Source organism: Diceros bicornis, chromosome 21 (genome assembly GCF_020826845.1).
Source record: "Diceros bicornis minor isolate mBicDic1 chromosome 21, mDicBic1.mat.cur, whole genome shotgun sequence".
Lineage (NCBI taxonomy): Eukaryota > Metazoa > Chordata > Mammalia > Perissodactyla > Rhinocerotidae > Diceros > Diceros bicornis.
Window position 1 is genome coordinate 57429497 of NC_080760.1, and position 20500 is coordinate 57449996.

The 20500-nt window shown below is 51.8% G+C and overlaps 1 protein-coding gene across 6 annotated transcripts; it reads right to left on the reverse strand.

The window, feature by feature from the left end:
* Positions 1-557: 557 nt before the first annotated feature.
* ZNF250 (zinc finger protein 250) lies at positions 558-16145 on the reverse strand. Of its 6 annotated transcripts, none has more exons than XM_058565219.1 (6): positions 15074-15133; positions 8075-8170; positions 7676-7817; positions 7349-7462; positions 5247-5309; positions 558-2253 (listed from the first exon to the last, which is right to left on the reverse strand). In XM_058565219.1, exons 2-6 carry the CDS (start codon positions 8114-8116, stop codon positions 932-934), a joined length of 1683 nt encoding a protein of 560 aa, XP_058421202.1. In that variant the 5' UTR covers positions 8117-8170; positions 15074-15133; the 3' UTR covers positions 558-931. The 6 variants fall into 6 exon arrangements, with proteins under 6 accessions (XP_058421202.1, XP_058421201.1, XP_058421206.1 ...); XM_058565218.1 differs by lacking the exon at positions 15074-15133 and adding an exon at positions 14709-15034; XM_058565223.1 differs by lacking the exon at positions 15074-15133 and adding an exon at positions 14709-15033 and having other exon boundaries at positions 7676-7802.
* Between the last annotated feature and the right edge of the window lie 4355 nt (positions 16146-20500).

The following is a 20500-nucleotide window of genomic DNA, read 5'->3' on the forward strand; positions in this document are numbered from 1 at the left end:
GCCACGAGAATTTTGTTTTAAAAATATGCACCAGAGAACTGTCTTTTTAGAAACATTTTTTAAAAAACACCAATAATGTGTAAAGAGGCACCCACTTGGTGTAGCAGCCATGAGGTCTGGGCTCTGAGATCACAGCTCCCCTCCTATGCCCAAATGGAACCCAGAGGCCCAAGACAGCCCATGATTTTGGGGGCACAGGGTCTGTAGGTCATGAGGCTGGGTTTTGAGGAAAAGATCCACTTTTGAGTTGAATTTTCACTAAAATGTTAGGACATCCCTTCTGATCTTGAATAAAGTGGAAGTACCAGCTATAGGGTTTTCTAAACTTACATCATTTCTCAATTAATCTCTAGACTTTTTCCTTTTTTCCATATAAAACAGGTGGTTCCACACACTTAAGATTTCCAGCAAAATTGCATGATACTTGATGACAATGTTTTTTTTATATCATTTTATCCACACAGCACTTTAGTGTTTTAACAGAATATTGAAAATAGTCCAACTTTCTCACTTTAAGTGCAATAATCAGACTAATCCTTATATTTAGGAAAGGCATGTAACATTCTAAGAAAAAAATTTTATTTGGAATGTAAGAAAGTTTTATTGTGACAGTAATCCTTATGCCTTAACTTCCTTTAGTTTCTCACTTCAAATAAACTGTCTAATGTTAAATAAAGAATTATGGCTGTCTTTACAAAATTCAGAGTTGTGTGATTCCTCTCCAACATAACTTCAAGATGTTGAGAAAAACAAAACAGGCATCCTCTGAAGTTTTTCCACAGGAACAACATGCTGACTGCTTCTCTCTGGAGTTACTTTGTGACACTGAATTACCAAAGATGGGCTTCTGTAGAGTTAACAGAAGCTCTTCCTGGGCTGCAGGCTTCCTGGTCTGCGTGCAGGAGTCTGTGTCTCCTCGCGGCAGCCGAGGTCACAGCTTCCTGTGCACCTTCTGGTGCTGGATCAGGTGCCCATGCTGGTTGAAGGCGCGCCCGCACTCCCCGCACTCGTAGGGCCGCTCGCCCGTGTGGATCCTCTGGTGCTGAATGAGCACGGAGTACTGGCTGAAGGCCTTCCCGCAGCGGCTGCACTCGTACGGCCTCTCGCCCGTGTGCGTCCTCAGGTGCACGATCAGCGTGGCTTTCAGGCTGAACGCCTTGCTGCACTGCGTGCAGCGGAAGGGCCTCTCGCCGGTGTGGATCCGCTCGTGCTGGACCAGAGACCGGCGGGCGCTGAAGGCGTGCCCGCACTCGCCGCACACGTAGGGCTTCTCCCCAGTGTGCACCCGCTGGTGCTGGATCAGGTGTGAGTGCTGCACGAAGGCCTTCCCGCACGCGTAGCACCCGTAGGGCTTCTCCTCAGTGTGGATGCGCTCGTGGTTCATCAAGGTGGAGCGGTGGCTGAAGGCCTTGCCGCACTCGCCGCACTCGTAGGGCTTCTCCCCGGAGTGCACGTTATGGTGCTGGATGAGCACGGAGCGGTCGCTGAAGGCGCGCCCGCACTCGCTGCACGTGTAGGGCTTCTCGCCGGTGTGCACCCGCTGGTGCTGGAGCAGCGTCCTCTTCACGCTGAAGGCCCGGCCGCACTGCCCGCACTCGTGCGGCTTCTCCCCGGTGTGCACGCGCTGGTGGCTCCGCAGGACGGTGCTGTGGTTGAATGCCTTCCCGCACAGCGGGCACACGTACGGCCTCTCTCCAGTGTGGATCCGCTGGTGCTGAATGAGATGCGAGAGCTGAGTGAAGGCTTTCCGGCATTCGTGACATTCGTGCGGCTTCTCTCCCGTGTGTATTTTATGATGCTGAGCAAGATCCGAGCTCACTCGAAAGGCCTTTCCGCACTCATTACACTCATAGGGCTTCTCGCCCGTGTGGATTCTCCTGTGTTTACTCAGGACTGAGCTCTGGCTGAAGGCCTTCCCACACACCCCACACACATAGGGCTTCTCTCCAGTGTGGGTTCTCTGATGCTGGAGGAGATGGGAGCTCCGACCAAAGCATTTCCCACACTCGATGCACCTGTAAGGTCTCTCCCCGCTAGGGACGGCCTGGTGCTGAGTGGGAAGCACCCTCTGGCTCAAGACCTGAACTTCGGTGGGGCCAACAGGGCTCGGGCTCCGACAGAAGCTCTGCTCAGATTTATAATTTCCTTGATCAATCCACATCTTGGGTGTTTTCCCCAGAATCACTATTTCCTCTGAAATGAATGGCTTCAGACTCAAGTCTCTATTTTGGTTCTCTCCCTTGTTTTCACATTCTGAAACAAAACCAAAGTGAAAACAGTAACTAAAATGTTAACCCACTCTAAACCCGAAAGCAAGTGGAACCATGAGGTGGCTTTGCTGACGCGGGATGGCCAGCAGGAATGTGGTCCCTGAAACACATCGCTGTGAGCTGCAGAGGAGCAGAAAAACCACAACTGTGTCAGACAACTAGAAATGTGCCCAGGCTGACAGCACAGGTTAAGAGAAAGGTGCCGGCTCTCTCTGAGGTCATTCCTGTGTGAAGTGCACATATGGCACACAGTAGTGGGGTGATGGCCCACTGCTGCCTGAGCCCTGCCTTCCCTGGAGTCCTCATGTGCACTGAGCTTCCAGAAGCCATTGGAACAGGAATAAATTCAGGACCACACCTACGACTGTGGGGAGCCCTGTCGGGCAGACAGCAACACAGCAAAGCCTAGTGTGGAGCAGGTGGGATATGCGAGCTCTCATATGCAGGTCCAACAGATATGTACACGGGGGGGCTGTGACCTCCTCTTTGTGGAGAATGCACTCGGGGGCAAGACGAGACAGAGACATGATGGGAATCCTGCCAAGTCTAGGCCAGAGACGAGGCCTGAGGAGCGGCAGCTAGCGTGACAGAGTAGGTGGGACATTTCTACGATCAGGTCGGGAGCTCTGCAGGCTGACTGTGTGAGTGGAGCAGAGCAGTGGGTGCTCAGGACAATAGTTTTGTAAATCTTGGAGACTGAGCAATTGAGATGGCAAAATGCCACTCAGAGACCAAGACTTCACAAGGGGAACAGGTATGTTCTGGGAGGACAGGCTGCGCTCAATGATCTTCATCAAGGACACTCAACAGGTGGAGCTGGCCCCACGTCAGGGCTGGAAGGAGCAAGAGGCTGGCTCCGAATGACAGCAGGACACGCGGTGAGGCCCTTATGCTTCCTCCTCCTGGAAGACAGGCTGGTAGCCAGGCCTCCTTGTGAACTCTCCTAGCACCCAATCTAAGCCCTGCAGCTCGGGATGCCAACTCCACCCACCGTGCTGCTGCCTCTAGCTTCCCAAAGCCCTCCGGGAGGACAGTTAAAAACCGTGTCGTCCTTGAGTGATATTCCAGAATGAGCAGCCCTGTGGGCAGAGGAAGATCCAAGGAGGGAATTATCTTTTGTCAAACAAGAACACATCCGGGGCCTGTGACAGGTGCTGGGGCCAGCAGCCCTCTGAGGGGAGATTTACAAATGCTGCCCAGAGATACCAAGCAATCTTGTCTCAGGAAAGCATCCGAGTGGGTGTGTGGCGACTACTTCTTCCCCCTCCCTCCTCTCCAGGGCAGGCAGAATAACTTATTTTAGTTTGTTTGGGTAAGAACTGGGCATTATCAGCTCAGAGAACCCACATTCTGCTCTGCTCCTCCACTTTGAAAGACCTGAAGAGGCAGGCCCCAAGATGGGGGCCTGTGGTGCTCCCTCCCTGGGACGGGTGGCCAGAATCTGGTCGTCAGTGTCTCATTCTGGGGTTCTTTATTAGGAAGCACTGTGATATGTTCTGTTATATTAAAATATCATAGATTATTTACATCTGTTCCACTGTTGATGGACATTTGGGTTGTTTCCAGTTTTTTCTATCATGAAGCCTGCTTCTACGAAGATTCTGGTATGTGATTCCTGGTGCTTCCACACAAACGTCCTTACGGTATACGCAAAGGAGCGGAAGTGTTTAACATAGGGATTCCTATTTTCAACTTCATTAGATAATGCCCCACAGTTTTCCAAGGCGAGTGTGTGCCCTCACATCTCCAGCAGCTGCTCTGCAGCCTCACTCACACTTGGTGTCGTCAGATCTTTCCATTTTCTCCATTCTGAAAGTGAACATGGTGTATCAGAGTGGTTTATTTATTTATTTTTGTGAGGAAAACTAGCCCTGAGCTAACTCCAATGCCAATCCTCCTCTACTTTATATGGGACGCCGCCACAGCATAGCTTGACAAGCGGTGCATCGGTGCGTGCCCGGGATCTGACCCTGTGAACCCCGGGCCACCGAAGCCGAGCCCGCGCACTTAACTGCTACACCACTGGGCTGGCCCCCGAGTGGTTTTGATTTCCATTTTACTGACGAATAACGAGACTGAGCATTTTTTCATTTTTTATTGGCCCTTTGGTTTTCCTCTTCTAACTTGTTCAAGTTTTGTGCCTACTTTTCTTATTGGGTTTTTCTGCATCTTTTATTCTCTTCAGAGCAATTTATTTATTAAGTGTGTACTGTACTGATAAGTGGTAACAGTATTCTCTACGCTCTTCATTAAAAAATATCTGAGTTCACTGGTATCTGTTTAATAAGATTTTTACATATCTTATTTTTAAGAAGTTATAATACTATGTGTTTTTTCAACCAGTAAACAAGTTTTAGTTCTTTGTTTTTTGAGTTATAAGCCTCATTTTCACAAAAGAAAGCCAAGGGGTCAGAGAAATAATTACTCATTTATATTGAAAAATATCATTTCTATTGTTTGAAGCTTCCTGAATGGATGGTTTCTGGCCTGATGCCCAAGTAACAAGATGAGTAGGAGGACTTTAATAGCAAAAGTGGAAGAGGTTACTCACTCAGTTGTCCAGGGCATAAAAGCGACACATGACCAGATGCTCGTGTTCACAGACAGACTCAAGCCACTGTGAACGCCAGCGACAGGCCACCTCCCATCCACGCCGTACGGGGGCTGGCCTTGAGCAAAGAGCCCCTCACTTTCAGAATGATGGCTTCAGTTGTTGTTTCAAGTATAAGGGATGGAAGAATGTTTTAAGTGTAACAAGACAAATAAAGAGAAAAAAGCAATTCCACTGAAACAAAGTTTTAATTTAGAAACCGCCCCCCCCCCCAAAGTTTTGCAGAGATTGTGTGTGCTGTATAACGAGAACACACGTTCTGCATCAGAGCACCCTGGGAGCCTCTTTACCTTCTGGTGAATCACGGGCACTAACACCTTCAGGGACTGTGCTGGATTAAAAAGAAGATCAGACATAACACTTACCCCATGGACAGGATGAATTGTCTTGTCGCATACAAGCTGTCATGTGGTCACATTTGAGGTTGTCTGCAAAAGGAACAGAGAGTTGAAGTGACAACAAAACACTTCTCGAGAGTGGAAAAATCCTTTCATCTGCTGTTACAACATGGAAGTGCAATTCACTGAGTTAAAAACAGCAGGGCAGGGCAGGCTCACAGCTTATCCATCCTGCAGAGGGCAAGGCTGTAAGCTGTGCAGGCCCCTCTGCTCCTCCTTCCTCTAATGCTTGTGGTAGTGCCCCAGGCTGCTGCAGGCCGGCTTCTGGTCTATGCACATCATTAATCTCTCAGTGCCCAGAGCCTCCAAGGCCTATGCATGGGGCAGAGTGACCAGGTTCTTCTGTACAAAAACTTCTCATCTCCGACCCACTATGCTCTTGGAGAATTTCAGTCACTTTGGCATCAAATCTGAAGGTCACTTGTCTGAGATCTCCATCAGGTGAGACCACAGCCAGCCACCAGGAAGCCCAGGTATGGTTTGGTTGTGGATCCGAGTTTTCTCGCCCACTGTGGCTTCAATCAGCAAACAGTTTAAAGTTCTGTGCAAGATTTCCACAACAAAATGCTGTGTTTTTTTTTTAATAATTTTTATTTATTTATTTTTCCCCCAAAGCCCCAGTAGATAGTTGTATGTCACAGCTGCACGTCCTTCCAGTTGCTGTATGTGGGACGCGGCCTCAGCATGGCCGGAGAAGCGGTGCATCGGTGCGCGCCCGGGATCCGAACCCGGGCCGCCAGCAGCGGAGCGCGCGCACTTAACCGCTAAGCCACGGGGCCGGCCCTGTGTGTTTTTTTATATTCACTGGAAAACTGAATTCCTCTGGGGCTGGCAAAATTCACTGTTTCTCTGAGGATATCTGATTTTGCAGGTCAGTAAGAGGTGGGCTGTCTGTAAGACCTGGTGCCCCGTCCACACAGCCCCTGGAAACAAGGTGGAGAGCGCCACACCTGAGACTGAAGCTGATCAGCCACGGGGGTGGTGCCGAGCCACACCCCACACCCGAGGGGCCACGGCCCGCAGGACAGGCTGACCGAGGTTCTCCGGAGACTCAGAGGTCCTCTTCCTTCATCGGACGTCTTCGCCTAAAGCAACCACTGAACACCACCTTCAGGGTTGGATGTACCTGCCATCGCCTTCCCTTTTATAATTTTCTCCATAATGGTTTTGCACATCATTTGTTAGATTAATCACTGGATACTTTATATTTCTGATGTTATTGTAAATATTATCTTTTTAAAAATCACACCTTTAAAGAAACCTTTTTTTTTCTGTTTTTTTGTATCTATATGAGATGGTGGATGTCAACTAAACTTATTGTGGCATCATTTCATAATATATGTAAGTCAAATCATTACGCTGTATACCTGTATGTCAATTATTATCTCAATAAGGCTGGAAAACAGAAATCACACCTTTGTGCTGACAAATGGAAATAAAACTGATTTTGTATCCAGCAAATTGGTAAACTCTCTGGTGAATTCTAAGCAATCTTTTTCCAAGCAGACAATCATATGAACTGCAAACAACACTTTTCTTCTTTGTTTCCAATTCTTATAGCTTTCGTTGTCTTTAGTTTTATTTGCTGTTTATCTGCCTTATTTTGTGTGTGGGGCCCCCAGGACAATGCTGCACAGACGTGGGTGTAGAGCCACACATGGCTCCCTGGTCTGGCTCTTCATCTCACACACATGCCTTCAGCCCTCACCTAAGTATCAGCTTAAGCAACTTCTGTCTACACTTAGGATGCTTCATTCGTTCTTTTATCCATCAACCAGCTAACCCTCAAAATCTGAATTTCCCATAAGGACAGGGACCAGGGACACGGCAGGGGTGGAATGTGCGCTCTCCCCATCGCCCTTCCTATGCTGCCCAGCTCACCGCCCATCTGTACTCACCTCTCCACTGGCTTCCTGCCTCGGCCTCTGCTTGGCTCAGCACTGCCCCCTGCAGCCTCGCTGCTGGGAGAGGCCCCAGGTGGAAGCCACTCCTGCTGTCTCCCGTCAGTGCCCACAACCACCGGGACCTGCTCTGCTCACAGTGAAGAAGAGCCGGTTCCTCTCACTCACCTGAGTGGCTACTGCCTGGGCCCCTACTCTCCTCTGTCCCCTGCCCGTCCAGGACCCATGGCTCTTCCCCTCGCTCCAGCTGAGAGATCACATTGGGCTTGGATCCTGGAAGTCCTGCCCGTGGGGAGAGAAGTGCTTTTGTCTACACAACATCTGTGAGCGCCCCCACCCCACCCGCGGGCCTGAGACAGACAGTACTGAACTCCCTCTGGAGCTGAGCACCCAGGAGGCAACCCTGAGGCCCCCGCCCCATGACCCCTGCCCCTGGGAAGCCCCCACCCCCTGCTGAGCACACAGACGCAGACAAGGCCTGCTGAGGGGCCATACCCAGCGAGACCACGTTCCCATAGGTCTCCATCATCACGTGTCGGTACAGACCCCGCTGAGCAGGGCCCAGGCGGTCCCACTCCTCCTGGGAGAGGAGCACGGCCACGTCCTCGAAGGTCACCTTGGCCTGGAATGACAGGGGCTGCTGCGGGTTGGACTGAGTCTCCACAGTCGAGATGGAATAGGTGCATGCAACGTGGGGGTGGGTGGGGGACGCCCTGGGATGGGGGGATGCCCTGGGACACGCAGGGAGGGCACCCTGTGAGCCAAGGGGTCGACAGGAAGGGGCCACAGAGTTCAGGGGATACAGTGACACTCAGGCTGCCACCAGGAGCCCGGGGCGTAGGAGGACCATGAGGAAATGCAGGGCTGCTGCATAGGCCTCAAGGGGCAGCTCACCTGGGGTCCTGCCAGTGGCGGCAGGAGCCTGGCTGCTGCCATCGCCTGGTCCCCTGGGGTCTCTGAGGAAGATGGAAATCAGAGGAGCCTGTGGAACTGAGGAAGAGAAGGGAGCACATGAGAGGCCCAGCCTTGCCCCTGCAAACCCTGACTTCCAGGGGAGCCCTGCCCCCTGTGAACTCTGACCCCATAGCTCAGGGGCTGCACAAACAAGCAGCTGCTGGGATCTCTGGCCATGGGCCCAGGAAGGTCCCATCTTTAAGATGTCTGGGGATGCTTGTGGACCCCGAGGACTCCAGCCACAAAGCTTTGCTCTCCAGACCCCTGGGGTTCTCGTGGTTGGCCAGTCACACCTGTGGCTAGGGAGCCAGCAAGGGCTCTGGGCCGTCTGCCCAGCTCACCTGGCCTGGTCCACGGTCTGTGCACAAAGACACCCACACAGGTGTCAAGTTGTCATCAGGTCTGTGTAGGCGCCAGGCCAGGCCGCCACCAGAGACTACCCCCCAGTGAAGAGAGGCTGGCAAAGGATGCTTCTGCTTGTGGCCCAGACTCCTGTGGGGACCCCAACCCAGGCCCTGCATGCTTGGCTTGACCACAATCCTCCTGTGGGCATGCTGATGGCTCTCCAAGCCTGATTGTGCCCTGATGGCCCTGGTGCTCGATGAGGCAGGGGCTGTGAGCCCGGCGGTGGCTCCACAGTAGTTGGCAGTGAGGCATGAGATGCGCCTGGGTTCTGGTGGATTCAGTCCAGAGTGACCCAGGGATTTGGTCTGAGCACCTGACCGAGAGGCCTGGGGGTGGGCGGGCTCTGGGGATATATCAGGAGAAGTTTAGCTAAGATGTCTGTCACACCCAAACTGCTGGAAACAAGGGGGGACCGAGAGCTCTCCTGATGGGGGAACAGGGTTCACATCTCCTGGAGCATCAAGGCGGGTCTACAGCAGAGACACAGAAGCCCAGCAGGCAGAAAGCCCACTCTTTCAAAGGAGTGAGTAAAACTACTTAGAATTCCTACGATCAATGGATGCTGGGGAATAGGCAAGAATAGAATTTGAAAGAAGGGGGGCTCTGCTGCCTTGCCAGGTCTCAGAACCAACAGTGGGGAAGCCACTGCCACCATGTGCTCTGCCTCCGGCCCTCCTGGTGGCCTCTGGCGTATCCTCGAGGAGCAGCATCTTCTTTCCTGCCTCACCCTGTCCCATTCTTGAGTCACCCACAGACCTGCCATCTCTCGTGGTCAGTCATTCTCCCGAGGGCCACAGCCTTGTCTAGATGCCTCCCCATGAGTGCTCTACCCTGCCAAGTGGCCCTGGTCAGGGTGTTCTATGACCTCCACGTGGCCAAACCCTTGTCTACTGTCAGCAGTGGGGACAGTCGGTCACCCCATCCTCCTATAACTCAGTCTCCAATGGGTCTCCTGGACACTGCTCTCTCAGCCGGGGCCTCCGTCCACCCTCGTCTGCGTGAGAATCTGACCTTCATGAACAATCCAGCTCTGGTCCTCTGGGAACCTGGCAGAGGTAGACAGTCATTCACACTATGGCCCGACTGCACCTGGGCTGGGATCCAACAATGAACACCCACAGGAACCCCATTCAGGGCCTCCCCAGTGGGTGCTAACAGCTGGTACGGCCGATCCAGGAGGTGTTGCCTCATGTTGCCACGAGGCCGTGGGCCAGGCCAGCTCCTGCTCCTGCTGTGTCTGTGCACCTGAGCTGCTTCCTGCCCCATGTCCTGGACATACCTGGCACTGGGTGTGGTCATCCTATAATCCTAAATGTTCAGTAAAGAGCCCAGGGGGCTCTTTTTTGGTGTGGCTGAGCTGGCAGTCCCCTTCTTTCCAACGCAATATCTCCAAGTAGATGTTCTACAGTATCTCAGACACTTAACATCCAGCCCTGAGCCGGCATTTCTGCCGCCAGTCGGTCTGTGCACTGGTACACGAGACGTGCTCCTGAAGCTGCCTTTCCTCCTCACACTCACTCCCCACTCCTAACCACCCTCCAGGTCCACCCAGAACCTGGCCCCCTGCAGCACAGTCCTGTGTCTGCCCCCCATGGGAGCACGGGAACACACAGGAGCACAGTGACTGTCCTCAGCTCCAGCCCCTCCTTGGCTCCTCTGAGGCTGCTCAAAGCCCTGCCCGGCCTCCTCTCTGCCAGGGAGGCTCCTGCCCCTTGGCCGGTGTCTGGCCACGTTGCCCTCTCACTGAAGCCCTTCCTGAACCCCGCTTGGGGGCCTCTGCCCATCCAGCTCTCACATCCTCCCTTCCTGTCCTGGCAGAGCAGCCAGTGGCCCAATGTTTATTGAATAAGTGAGTGAAATTTAAAGAGCAATAAGACCATACTTCACACCCTTTAGAACAGCAACAAGTACCAGCATCTGTCGCTGGCAGGGATGGGAGAGTGGAGCCTCTAACACACTCTTTCTCAGGAGAGCCGCCTGCCAGTATCTAGGTGAATCAGATACGCCCTTGGACAGCAGGTGCCCTACTGGGATGGACACAGGCTTTAGGTGCCACCGCCAACACCACCAAGGTCCTTCCACACACAGGTCACACACCCGCTAAGAGAAAGATTTAGGCTGTGCCAGGCGGCCGGACGGGTAAGTGAAAGCACGAGACGCAGAGAGCATGTCGATGATGCTCCTGTTTCATAAACAATGACCCAGGGCCACAAAGGGTGTGTGTGCGCTTTGCCCCCACCTGTAAAACAGGGAGATTACATACGTCCTCTGAGGGCCTCAAGAGGACGGCAAGGTTAGTGAGAAGAGAGCACTCAGAACTGCCTGGTGCAGTCAGATGCTGCCAGACACAGTGTTATCTCCTTCGATTCGATTAGGCTGTCAACGTGTGTGAGGCACAGAGAGGGGCAAGGGGAAAAGATTTCCACTGGGGGTGAGTCCTAGCAAAGTAAAAAAAACAAAAGGTCTCTAGCTAGCATGACCTTCGCATATTGCCAAGTGAAAAAAGCACACTGCCAAGTATGCTTGTTGCTATGTCTGAACGTTTGTGCCTCCCCAAATTCATATGGTGAAATCCTAATGCCCAACATGATGGCATTAGGAGGTGGGGCCTTTAGGAGGTGCTTAGGTCATGAGAGTGAAGCCCCATGATGGGATTAGTGCCCTGAAAAGAGACCCCACAGAGCTCCCCGGCCCCTTCCCCCACATGAGGACGCAGCCAGAAGTCTGTAACCAGGAACAGGGCCCTCACCCGACCACGCCCGCACCTGGTCTCAGACTTCCACCCTCCAGAACTGTGAGAAATAAGCATCTGTTGTACACTACCCAGTCCGTGGTATTTTGTTATAGCAGCCCAAAAAAACTAAGACACTTGTATTCTGATAAAAAATGAACAAAAGAAATTTAAAAAGCGGCACTAACTAGTTTCTAATTTTTCCTTATGTGAACTTTGGTAAATAAGGTGTGGGTCTCCTGGAACAAGTCTGTGACTGGAAGCAAAGACGTGCAAAACACTGCAGCCTCAAACTGAACCCGCTGGACACTTGCAAGGCAGGGACACCCAGAGCCACCTGAGGCACCGAGCTGGCTTTTAACAAGCAACCCTCCCTCGCTGCCCCCGATTCTGATGCCCAACTCCAGGCTTTGCTCTGTGGAAAAAACAGGAATTTAGACAGGAAGGGACACAGTGGGCATGACAATTCCCGCTCAGATGGCCCTGAGGACCCGAGTCTCCACCACTGAGTGTCAGAACAGACTCTGAGGAGCCGCTTGGGGAGGCCATGCCACCCGCAGTGCAGGAGCAAGTATAAACAGCGCTGACACTCTGCCCTAACCCTAACCTGCCCATCGTCACAGTCATTCTTCAGATGCAGGAATTTTGTTTTTGGAAGTCTCCCTTCCAAATAACCCAAACAAAACCAGAACAGATCAATGTTCTCAGCAGCAGTGGTCACTTACAGAAAATGGAAGGAAGTCACACTGCAATGAGACACTCTGTCAAGCAGGGTCTGGCTCTTGTGATAACTGAGCAGCCAGCAAACATGGACAGGAAATAAAAAAGGGACTGCAGAGATGCAAAAAGCTTAGATTTTAATGTTTATTATTATTTTTTTTTGTAAGCTAAGCTTTAGGAACTTATCACCCTTGTTGGAATTCCAGATGGTCTTGATGTAAAAGAGCAAGCAAGCCTGTCCTTCCAAAGACCCCACCCACAGTGACAGGCTGTGACTGGTACATTGGAGTCCCAGGTCTCCGGTGGGCAGCCCCCAGGATCTCCCTCCCTCCGTTCTCACCATCCTCACTCCCAGGTTTTCCTGTATGGAATGCCCAGCCCCCTCTTCATCTCCATGGAGCCCCGCCCTCCACGGTGTTAGCACCTTCAGAAGAGGCAGCTCTGAGCCACTTGTGAGCACAAAGCACAACCCTGCAACCTTCTATTTTTTTTTTTTTTGTGAGGAAGATCAGCCCTGAGCTAACATCCATGCTAATCCTCCTCTTTTTGCTGAGGAAGACCGGCTCTGAGCTCACATCTGTTTGCCAATCTTCCTCCTTTTTTTTTTTTCCCCCCTTTTTCTCCCCAAAGCCCCAGTAGATAGTTGTATGTCATAGTTGCACATCCTTCTAGTTGCTGTATGTGGGACGTGGCCTCAGCATGGCCGGACAAGCGGTACGTTGGTGCGCGCCCGGGATCCGAACCTCCGCCGCCGGTAGCGGAGCGCTCACACTTAAACGCTAAGCCACGGGGCCGGCCCATCCTGCAACCTTCTAGAGTAAATGATCCCAAATACGCTTCCAAACCGACAGCATTCCTATACACCAGCAACACCTAGTCCGAAAATACACACGGCAAAAGATTCTGTTCACAAATGGCAACAAGAAACAAATCTTAAACTTTAGAAATGTGATGAATAAATGTGATGATAAAATAACATTTATAAACGTTAATTCTGCCCACTGTACCCACAAGGCCGCTGTCCTGAGAGCCCAGTGGGCCTGGTCAAGAAGGGGCAGGTCAGGAACCGGGCAGAGCAGGGCCAAGTCTAGATAAATGGGGGACAGAGGAGGCAATTCAAATCGCTGGGGGACAGACGATTCAGTTGTGGTGCTAGGGCAGTGGGTTAAATGCTTTGGGGAAAATAAAATTAGACCTTTACATAAAGCTCAACAAATCTCTCAGAAAGCAGAGCAAGGCAAAGGCATAAAAAACAGGACAGAAAAAAAAATCAGACCATCTCATACCCTATATCAAAAATCTAATGAAGCCATGAATGAATAAGAACTAAAATTACATCATAAAAAGAATCTGAATAAATATTCAGATAAATTTTCATTATTTTACGTGGGAAGGGCCTTTCCAAGAAAAATACCAAAAGCAGAAAGCCTGGGGGGCAGAGACCCACAGATCTGCTGCATGAAAATCAAAATCTTATGCACATCAAACCACCACAAATTCCAGAAATGGGCCCAAAGACATGTAAGAATTTAACACATGACAAAGGTGGTTTTCCAAATCAATGGAAAGATGAATTATTCAATAGGTAGTGTTAGAAACAGCATGATTCGGGGAAAAAATGAAGCTAGATTCCCAACACACCCCACAGCAAAATAAATTCCAGATGGATGCAACATTTCACAAGTACCAGACAAAAACAAGAGTTTATTTTAAAAATAATCTTGGAGTGGGCAAAGCCCTTTAAAACACAGCACCAAGCCCACAAGCCTCAAGGGTAAATATGTGACCACTAAAAACCTGAAATTTTCTACCTCAGAAAACCCCAAATGAGAACAAAACACTATAACCAGAGTCAAACGACACTTTGAGAATATTTTCGACATATACGGAAAACAACATGACCCGGCGGATGACAAAGGAAACACAAAGGCTGAAACACGCCAAGTTTCAACCTCGCCGACCACGGGGCCGGGACGGACAACAGTGCTCGGCGGGAGGGGACGCCGACCCCCAGGCCCAGCGCGACCTCCGGCCCCTCCGGACAGGGGCGGTGGGGACAGCGGACGCCCGCCCCCACCCCGGGTCGGAGCAGAGCGCAGAGCCAGGGGGACAAGGCCAACGCGGGCCCCGGGGGCCACCGCCCCTGCCGCATTAAAGAAAACGGCCTATCCCTTCTCGGTAAAATACTGAACAAACGACTAAGGGGGAAAACATCTGCGAACTACGCTGGAGAAGGCCGGTCTCGTTTCCCGAGCGAAGCTCCCACGCCGTGACAGGGGACACGGGCGAGGACTCGGGGCCGCGGCTCTGCACTCCGGGGGGCCCCGCGCCAGGCTGCGACACGCGGGGCGCCGACCACCCTCCTCGGGGCCGCCCCGCCGCCCCGCTCGACCTCCGCCCGGCCAGGCGCGCCGTCCGCGGCGGCCCGGGAGTGTCAGGGGCCCAGAGGTAGGGGGTCCAGGGGGTCCGGCTGTGTCGGGGCGAAAGGGAGGGCGCCGGCGAGGGGGTCCGGGTGTGGCAAAGCGTTGGGAGGCTCAGAAGGGCCCGCGGAGGAGGAGGGGCTGCTGCGCGTCCGTGGGGAGAGGGAATCGGCGCGAGGGGATGGGGCAGCGCGTGCCCCCCGGGAAGAGCCCGATGGGTGTGGAGGACGCCGGGGTTCCGGCGTCCGCAAGAGGAGAGGGTCCAGGCCGCCAGGCGCCGGCACACACCCCCACTCACCATCCACGCCGCAGCCTCACGCGCGAAGGGGCGTCCGCCCGCAGCGCACTCAGACAAAGGGGACGCCCCGCCCCGTCTGCGCTGGAGCCAATCCCTGAGGGCCCCGCCTCCTCAGGCCCCACCTCCCGGGCCACCAATCCTAGAGCGCGACACCTCCCAGTCCGGCCGTCGGCCCCACCTCCTCCGCCCGGCGCCTTTTTCCTGACTGACGGCTGCGCCTCGCGCTCCGGCATCACCAAGAGCCGAGGCCTCCGCGGCGCCTAGAGAGGCCACACCGCGCCCCGGCCTCGCAGACGCCGTAGTTCTGGTAGCTCCGCGGGAGCTTCCGGTGCGTCCTCCCCAAGAACCCGCCGCGCCCCGCCTACGGCTGGGTTTCGCGTTTCTGTCCTGCGTCGTCGCTGCTCCGCTGCAGCGGGTGCCGGTGCCCCCGAAGGCGTGGTTCGTTGCTGTGCCCTGGGACCCGCCAAGGGCCTGGTGGTGGTCGTCATGTGTGACCGTGGCCGCCTCCCCGTCCATCTGCAGCGGTGTGCAGGGACTTCCGGGGGTGTGAGCCGTGCGCCGGAGGCGGGGCGGGGCAGCGGGGCCTGGTGCTCGCGGAGCGCGGTTAGGGCCGGCCTGGAGGAGCAGTCGCGGAGCTGGGGGCCTGGCCGAGATGTCTCGCCTCTGATGAGCACCTGCGACGCCGGGGACAGGCTGGTGTCCTTCCGTCTGGCGCGTGTGGCCGGGGCGCAGAGGCTCGGGGTCTGCGGCCGGCCGGTGCCCCGACTGCGGTGCTGCAGGGGTCGTCCGGTCGGGGCGGGTGTGGCTGCAGTTCCGTCCTCACCAGCGCCACGTGGGCGCCGAGCCCTGGGCTGGTGCGTCCACGAGTCTTCTCTCTACAGCCGGGAGGGTCCGGGCCCCGCTTCGTGGAGAGAGGGGTCAGCCTCCCGCAGCGGACGCCGTCCACCACGCAGCCAGCGCACCAGGTTCCCCTCGGCCGCGGGACCGGGAAGCTCAGGACCAGCGTCGGCGGACTCTGGCCCCGTTGTGGGTCCTGGATGGTTTTGCCAGTTGACAGTGTTAAAGTAATTCAACAAGGAGGCCGTTAGACTGGGCTGCCTGTAATGCCTTGGTACCTGAAGCAGACTCCAGCGAGGCTTTCCCGATAAGGCGACTGCTGGAGTTGCAGCCGGTCAGTTTCAGTTTCCTTGCTTTGCTTCTGCGTCTTCTCTATAGAGGCCCCTTCCGGCTCTTGTCGGCTCAGCGCTCCCGACCACTTTCGGTTTGGTGCTGCTGATTCCAGTCCACGTTTGCTCAAAGACACTCTTCAATTTTTAATAGCCTCAGTTTATCTTTTAGCAACGAGGAGTGAGCTCTGTCCCAGCAACCTTGGTCCCAACAGAGAACTGATGCTTTAGAACCTTTTGAGCACACCCTGCGTTTTCTCTTCCACAACTTTTTATTTTGCAAATGTTCTTACATTCATGAAAATTGAAAGACTAGTACAATGAACACTTGTATACCCTTTCCTTAGATTCAAGAACTAACATTTTGCTAGTTTTTCCAGCAATTCAACAACTAGCATTTTCCCCAGCACATCTTTTTTGTGCCACCTCTTTGTCTCTGCTTCGACAGGCACAGTATTTACTCAGTGCCTGTTGTGTGAGAGGCACTGCCCTAAGTGCTGGGGCTGCATCAGTGAACAAGAGGAGCAACATTCCCAATAAATCCCTGTTCTCGTGGACCTTACGTGTGAATGGGGAAGGCAGGCAGTACACAGAATAAATATGTGAATTAGGGAGTGTGTCCAGAGGTGGTGAGTGCTATGGAAGGTCTGGGCAGGTGCCACTGCCGACCACACCTGTCCCCTGGCTCACTGGGTGGCAGGAGACACCAACAGGTCTGCAAGTGCTCTACCTTGCTCTGGATCCTGCAGCTTCGTTGATTCCTGGCTGTGTTTAGCCTCTTGAGAAAAGGCTCCCGCTTCTGCAGGCCACCCACATCATAAAGGAAAACAAAGGGTTTTCAGCCCATCTTCGTAGGCTGAAGCTCGTGACACAGGTTCCAGCTTGTTCTTGCTCTCCCCCCTTCACATTTGTCTTCTCCCGCTGCCTGTCCTGCTCCAGCATCAGATGCGAAGACAGCAGCCTGCAGGAATTGCTTATGTCCCCCAGTTGTGTGAGGTCCAATCCCTGTAACAAATTGTATGTATTATGTATATACTGTTTCTCTGATTGATCCCTAATATAGTGTACTTATAAACAACACATATACACGTGGGCACGCACATGCATACTCTCCTCTTTGTTAAAGCAAATGGAGAATTAAACATTTAGTCACCCTTTCTGTTATAGCTAGTTTTTTGTTTATTATTAACTTTTCTGAGTACACAATGAATTCAAGGCCTTTCCCCAACTCTACTTGATCCAGTTAACTGCCATTATAATTATTAGTTACATTTAAAAATGTCCAGATTGTCCCAGGTGGTCAGAGGGGCCTCAGAGCTTGGCTGACATCCTTGAACCCTGGTTTTGACCACAGGGTGTTCTGGGGCTCCCCTGCTTTTGTGGCTTGTAGGTATGGATTCAGTCCCCTCAAGATCCCTGACTGCTTTTGGTGGAAAAGAATCAGAGGCCAAAGTCTGGGCTTCCAGGGGTACACCTGAAATTTTTGGAGCTTTTGGGGCATCGTTAGAGTGCCACACTGGAACTTGTCCTTTTGAAGTTGTGTTTACATCAGCTTTTGACCAATTTAACACATTATGTTACTGTCTCAGGATTGGCGTTAACTATGTGCAACAGAAACCTGATTACAGTGGTTTAACCAAAGAAGTGTTGTTTTTTCCCCTAGGAACAGGCAGTCCAGAAGTAGACTGTTTAGGCCCCACAATGCCACCAGGCCTCTAGGTTCCCCCTTTATTTCCCATTGGCCATCTGTCTTGACATAAGTACAGCCATGTTTGGCTGTTCCATTGACCTATAGCCACCAGCACACACAGAAATATAAAGCTGCTTCCTTTCTTTCTTTTTTTTTTTTTGTGAGGAAGATCAGCACTGAGCTAACATCCATGCGAATCCTCCTCTTTTTGCTGAGGAAGACCGGCTCTGAGCTGACATCTATTGCCAATCCTCCTCCTTTCCCCCGCCCCCCCCAAAGTCCCAGTAGATAGTTGTACGTCACAGTTGCACATCCTTCTAGTTGCTGTATGTGGGACGCGGCCTCAGCGTGGCCGGAGAAGCGGTGCTTTGGTGCGCGCCTGGGATCGGAACCCAAGCCGCCAGTAGCAGAGCGCGAGCACTTAACCGCTAAGCCACAGGGCTGGCCCCTAAAGCTGCTTTCTGTCTGGTGGGGAACTGGCCTTTCTCCCACGGAGAGAGTTGCAAGTTGTAACATTTCAAGGCTCTTTGGGCGTCTAGCACGGGTCAGACTGGCCATCTGTGCCGGGCTGGGACGATAACCAGAGAGAACAATGCATGTACACAACTACTGGGCTGGGATGATAGCCAAGGGGCTCAGTGCACGTATGCCACTGATAACCATTTGTGCGTGGGAACACTAAATGCTTGCTCTGCAAACTCTGTAACTGCTTACTCTGGAAATTACTGATGTTATAAAAACTGCTGGAAACTGAAGCCTGGGGAGAGTTCCACCTGTGGTAGGGACGCCTTACCCAGGACTTGTGATCCCTGCCCAGCCGAGTCGATTGACAGGACTCTCCCGGCAGCGGGGCGTGGATGTTGTGAGTAATTGATTTGTTGTAAGTAATTGATTTATTGTGAAGTAATTGATCTGATGTGTTTTCGGTCAACCTGGTGTTTCTCTTTCTGGTTGATTTGTGTCATTTCTCTTCAGTCGATGTGGGTGTTTTCCCTTTCCGGTCGAGCTGATGTTTTTCCCTCTTAATATTTGACCTATTCGGATCTGTTTGCAGACTATCGCCTTTACTATCTTCTATATAATAAAATATACCTTCAGTCCATTTGTTTGGAGTGGAAAGTTTCTTTTACGTCTCCAATCAAATCCCCGAACCTCTCATAACACCGTCTTAACATGTGGCTTTCATTGTCATTTTCTCTCTTGTTGCCTCATGGTTGCAAGAAAGCTGCTCCATCTCTAGCATCACACCCACATTCCAGGCAGAATGGGAAAAAGCAAATACTTGGTCAGTCAACCCCACTGTAAAGAGTTTTTTCAGAACTGCACTCAGTGACTTATAGTTCCTTGGCCTGAAGTGTGTTATAGAACCAGCTCTAGCTCTACAGGGGCTTGGGAAATGTAGCTTTTCAGCTGGGAACAGTACCATGCTGAATAAATAAATAAAATAGAGTTCTATCAGTGAGGAGGAAGTGGGAAATGGATGTTTGATAGGCAACCAGTTGTGCTGGCCGTGTCCTATCCCACAGTTCTCAACGTGTGAGTTTTAAATTTTCACTAAAGCTTTCATCGTCATTGACGTCTGTGGGTCTAATGTGTGTGGGAAAGCCTCTCGTGCGCAGCTGTTCTTTCTTTGTTATCATGTGATCCACACTGGAGAAGTCCTATATCAAATACCGAAGGATAAATTTTACCACATAAAAAAAAAAAATCCAACATAAGCAAGTTCAAAAAAGACAACCCTCAAATTGGGAAAAATATTTGCAACTCACATTACAGCAAAAGGGCAAATTTCCTTAAAATATAGCGTTTCTACTAATCATTAAGAAAGTCTAGGCAAATAGTATGAACCATCACAGAAAAGGAAATACAAATGACTCTTAAAACATGACTCATAGTAAGAGAAATGCAAATTAAATCTCTCCTCAGCACCTTTCCCATGTATGCCTCTGGACAGTGAGTGCTATAGGGATTCTGCCCATTTTGTTCGCGGTGTGTCCCAAGCACAGAGAAGAGGGCTTGGTATACGGTGGTGCACACATGCGCGTGTGTGAGTGGAGGGACGAATGACGTTGATAAATGGATGCCTTCACACATTGCCACAGGGACTGCAAATCTGGATGACTTCCAGGGACTCCAATCCAGCAATATCCATCTGCGTGCCTCTTCACCCAGCAATTCCTCTTCTGCGAGCTGACCGCACAGGTCTGCCCGCCTGTGGGAAATGGCTTCTGTGCAACTCCACTGGTCCTTTGCTGGACGTCAGGAGGATGTGAGGAGACACTTGTCCTACTCCCCTGTCTTCCAGTCTATTGATTTCCTTTATCTGCTCAGCACACCTACTCCCAGGTCCTGCCCTAGGAATAGCAAAGCGGCAAGCCCCTTTCTGTGGAGCTCACGTCCTGGTGGAAAAATACCATAAACATGCAAATAAGATGACTGCAGGCAGCCAGTGTGCTGGGATGTGAAGAAAAATGGAGCAGGCCAGGGGGACAGAGAGCCCATCCACAGGGATCTACTTTCCCCCCTGCTCTTTCTATTTTCTTTTTAGTTTCTTATTATGGAAAATTTCAAAGATATACAAAGGTAGAGAAAGTAGTATAACGAACTCACGTGCCCGTGAAACAAGTGAAACAATTAGTGACCCATAGCCAATCTCTCTTCGGCTATTTCCTTATCCAGTTACCTCCTTCCCCAATCCCATACAGGAGGTCGTTTTGTTTAATAATTATTTCCATGTCTGTCTCTAAAAGATAAGGGCCCTTAAAAAAGGTAATTACAAAACCATTATCACACCTAAATATTAACGATTATCCCTTGTTATCATCAAATATCCGATCAGTCTTCAGAGTCTCCCATTTGTCTCATACATTATTATTATCTTTTTACAACTGGTTTGTGTAAATCAGGATTCAAATCAGGTACGCACAATGCATTTG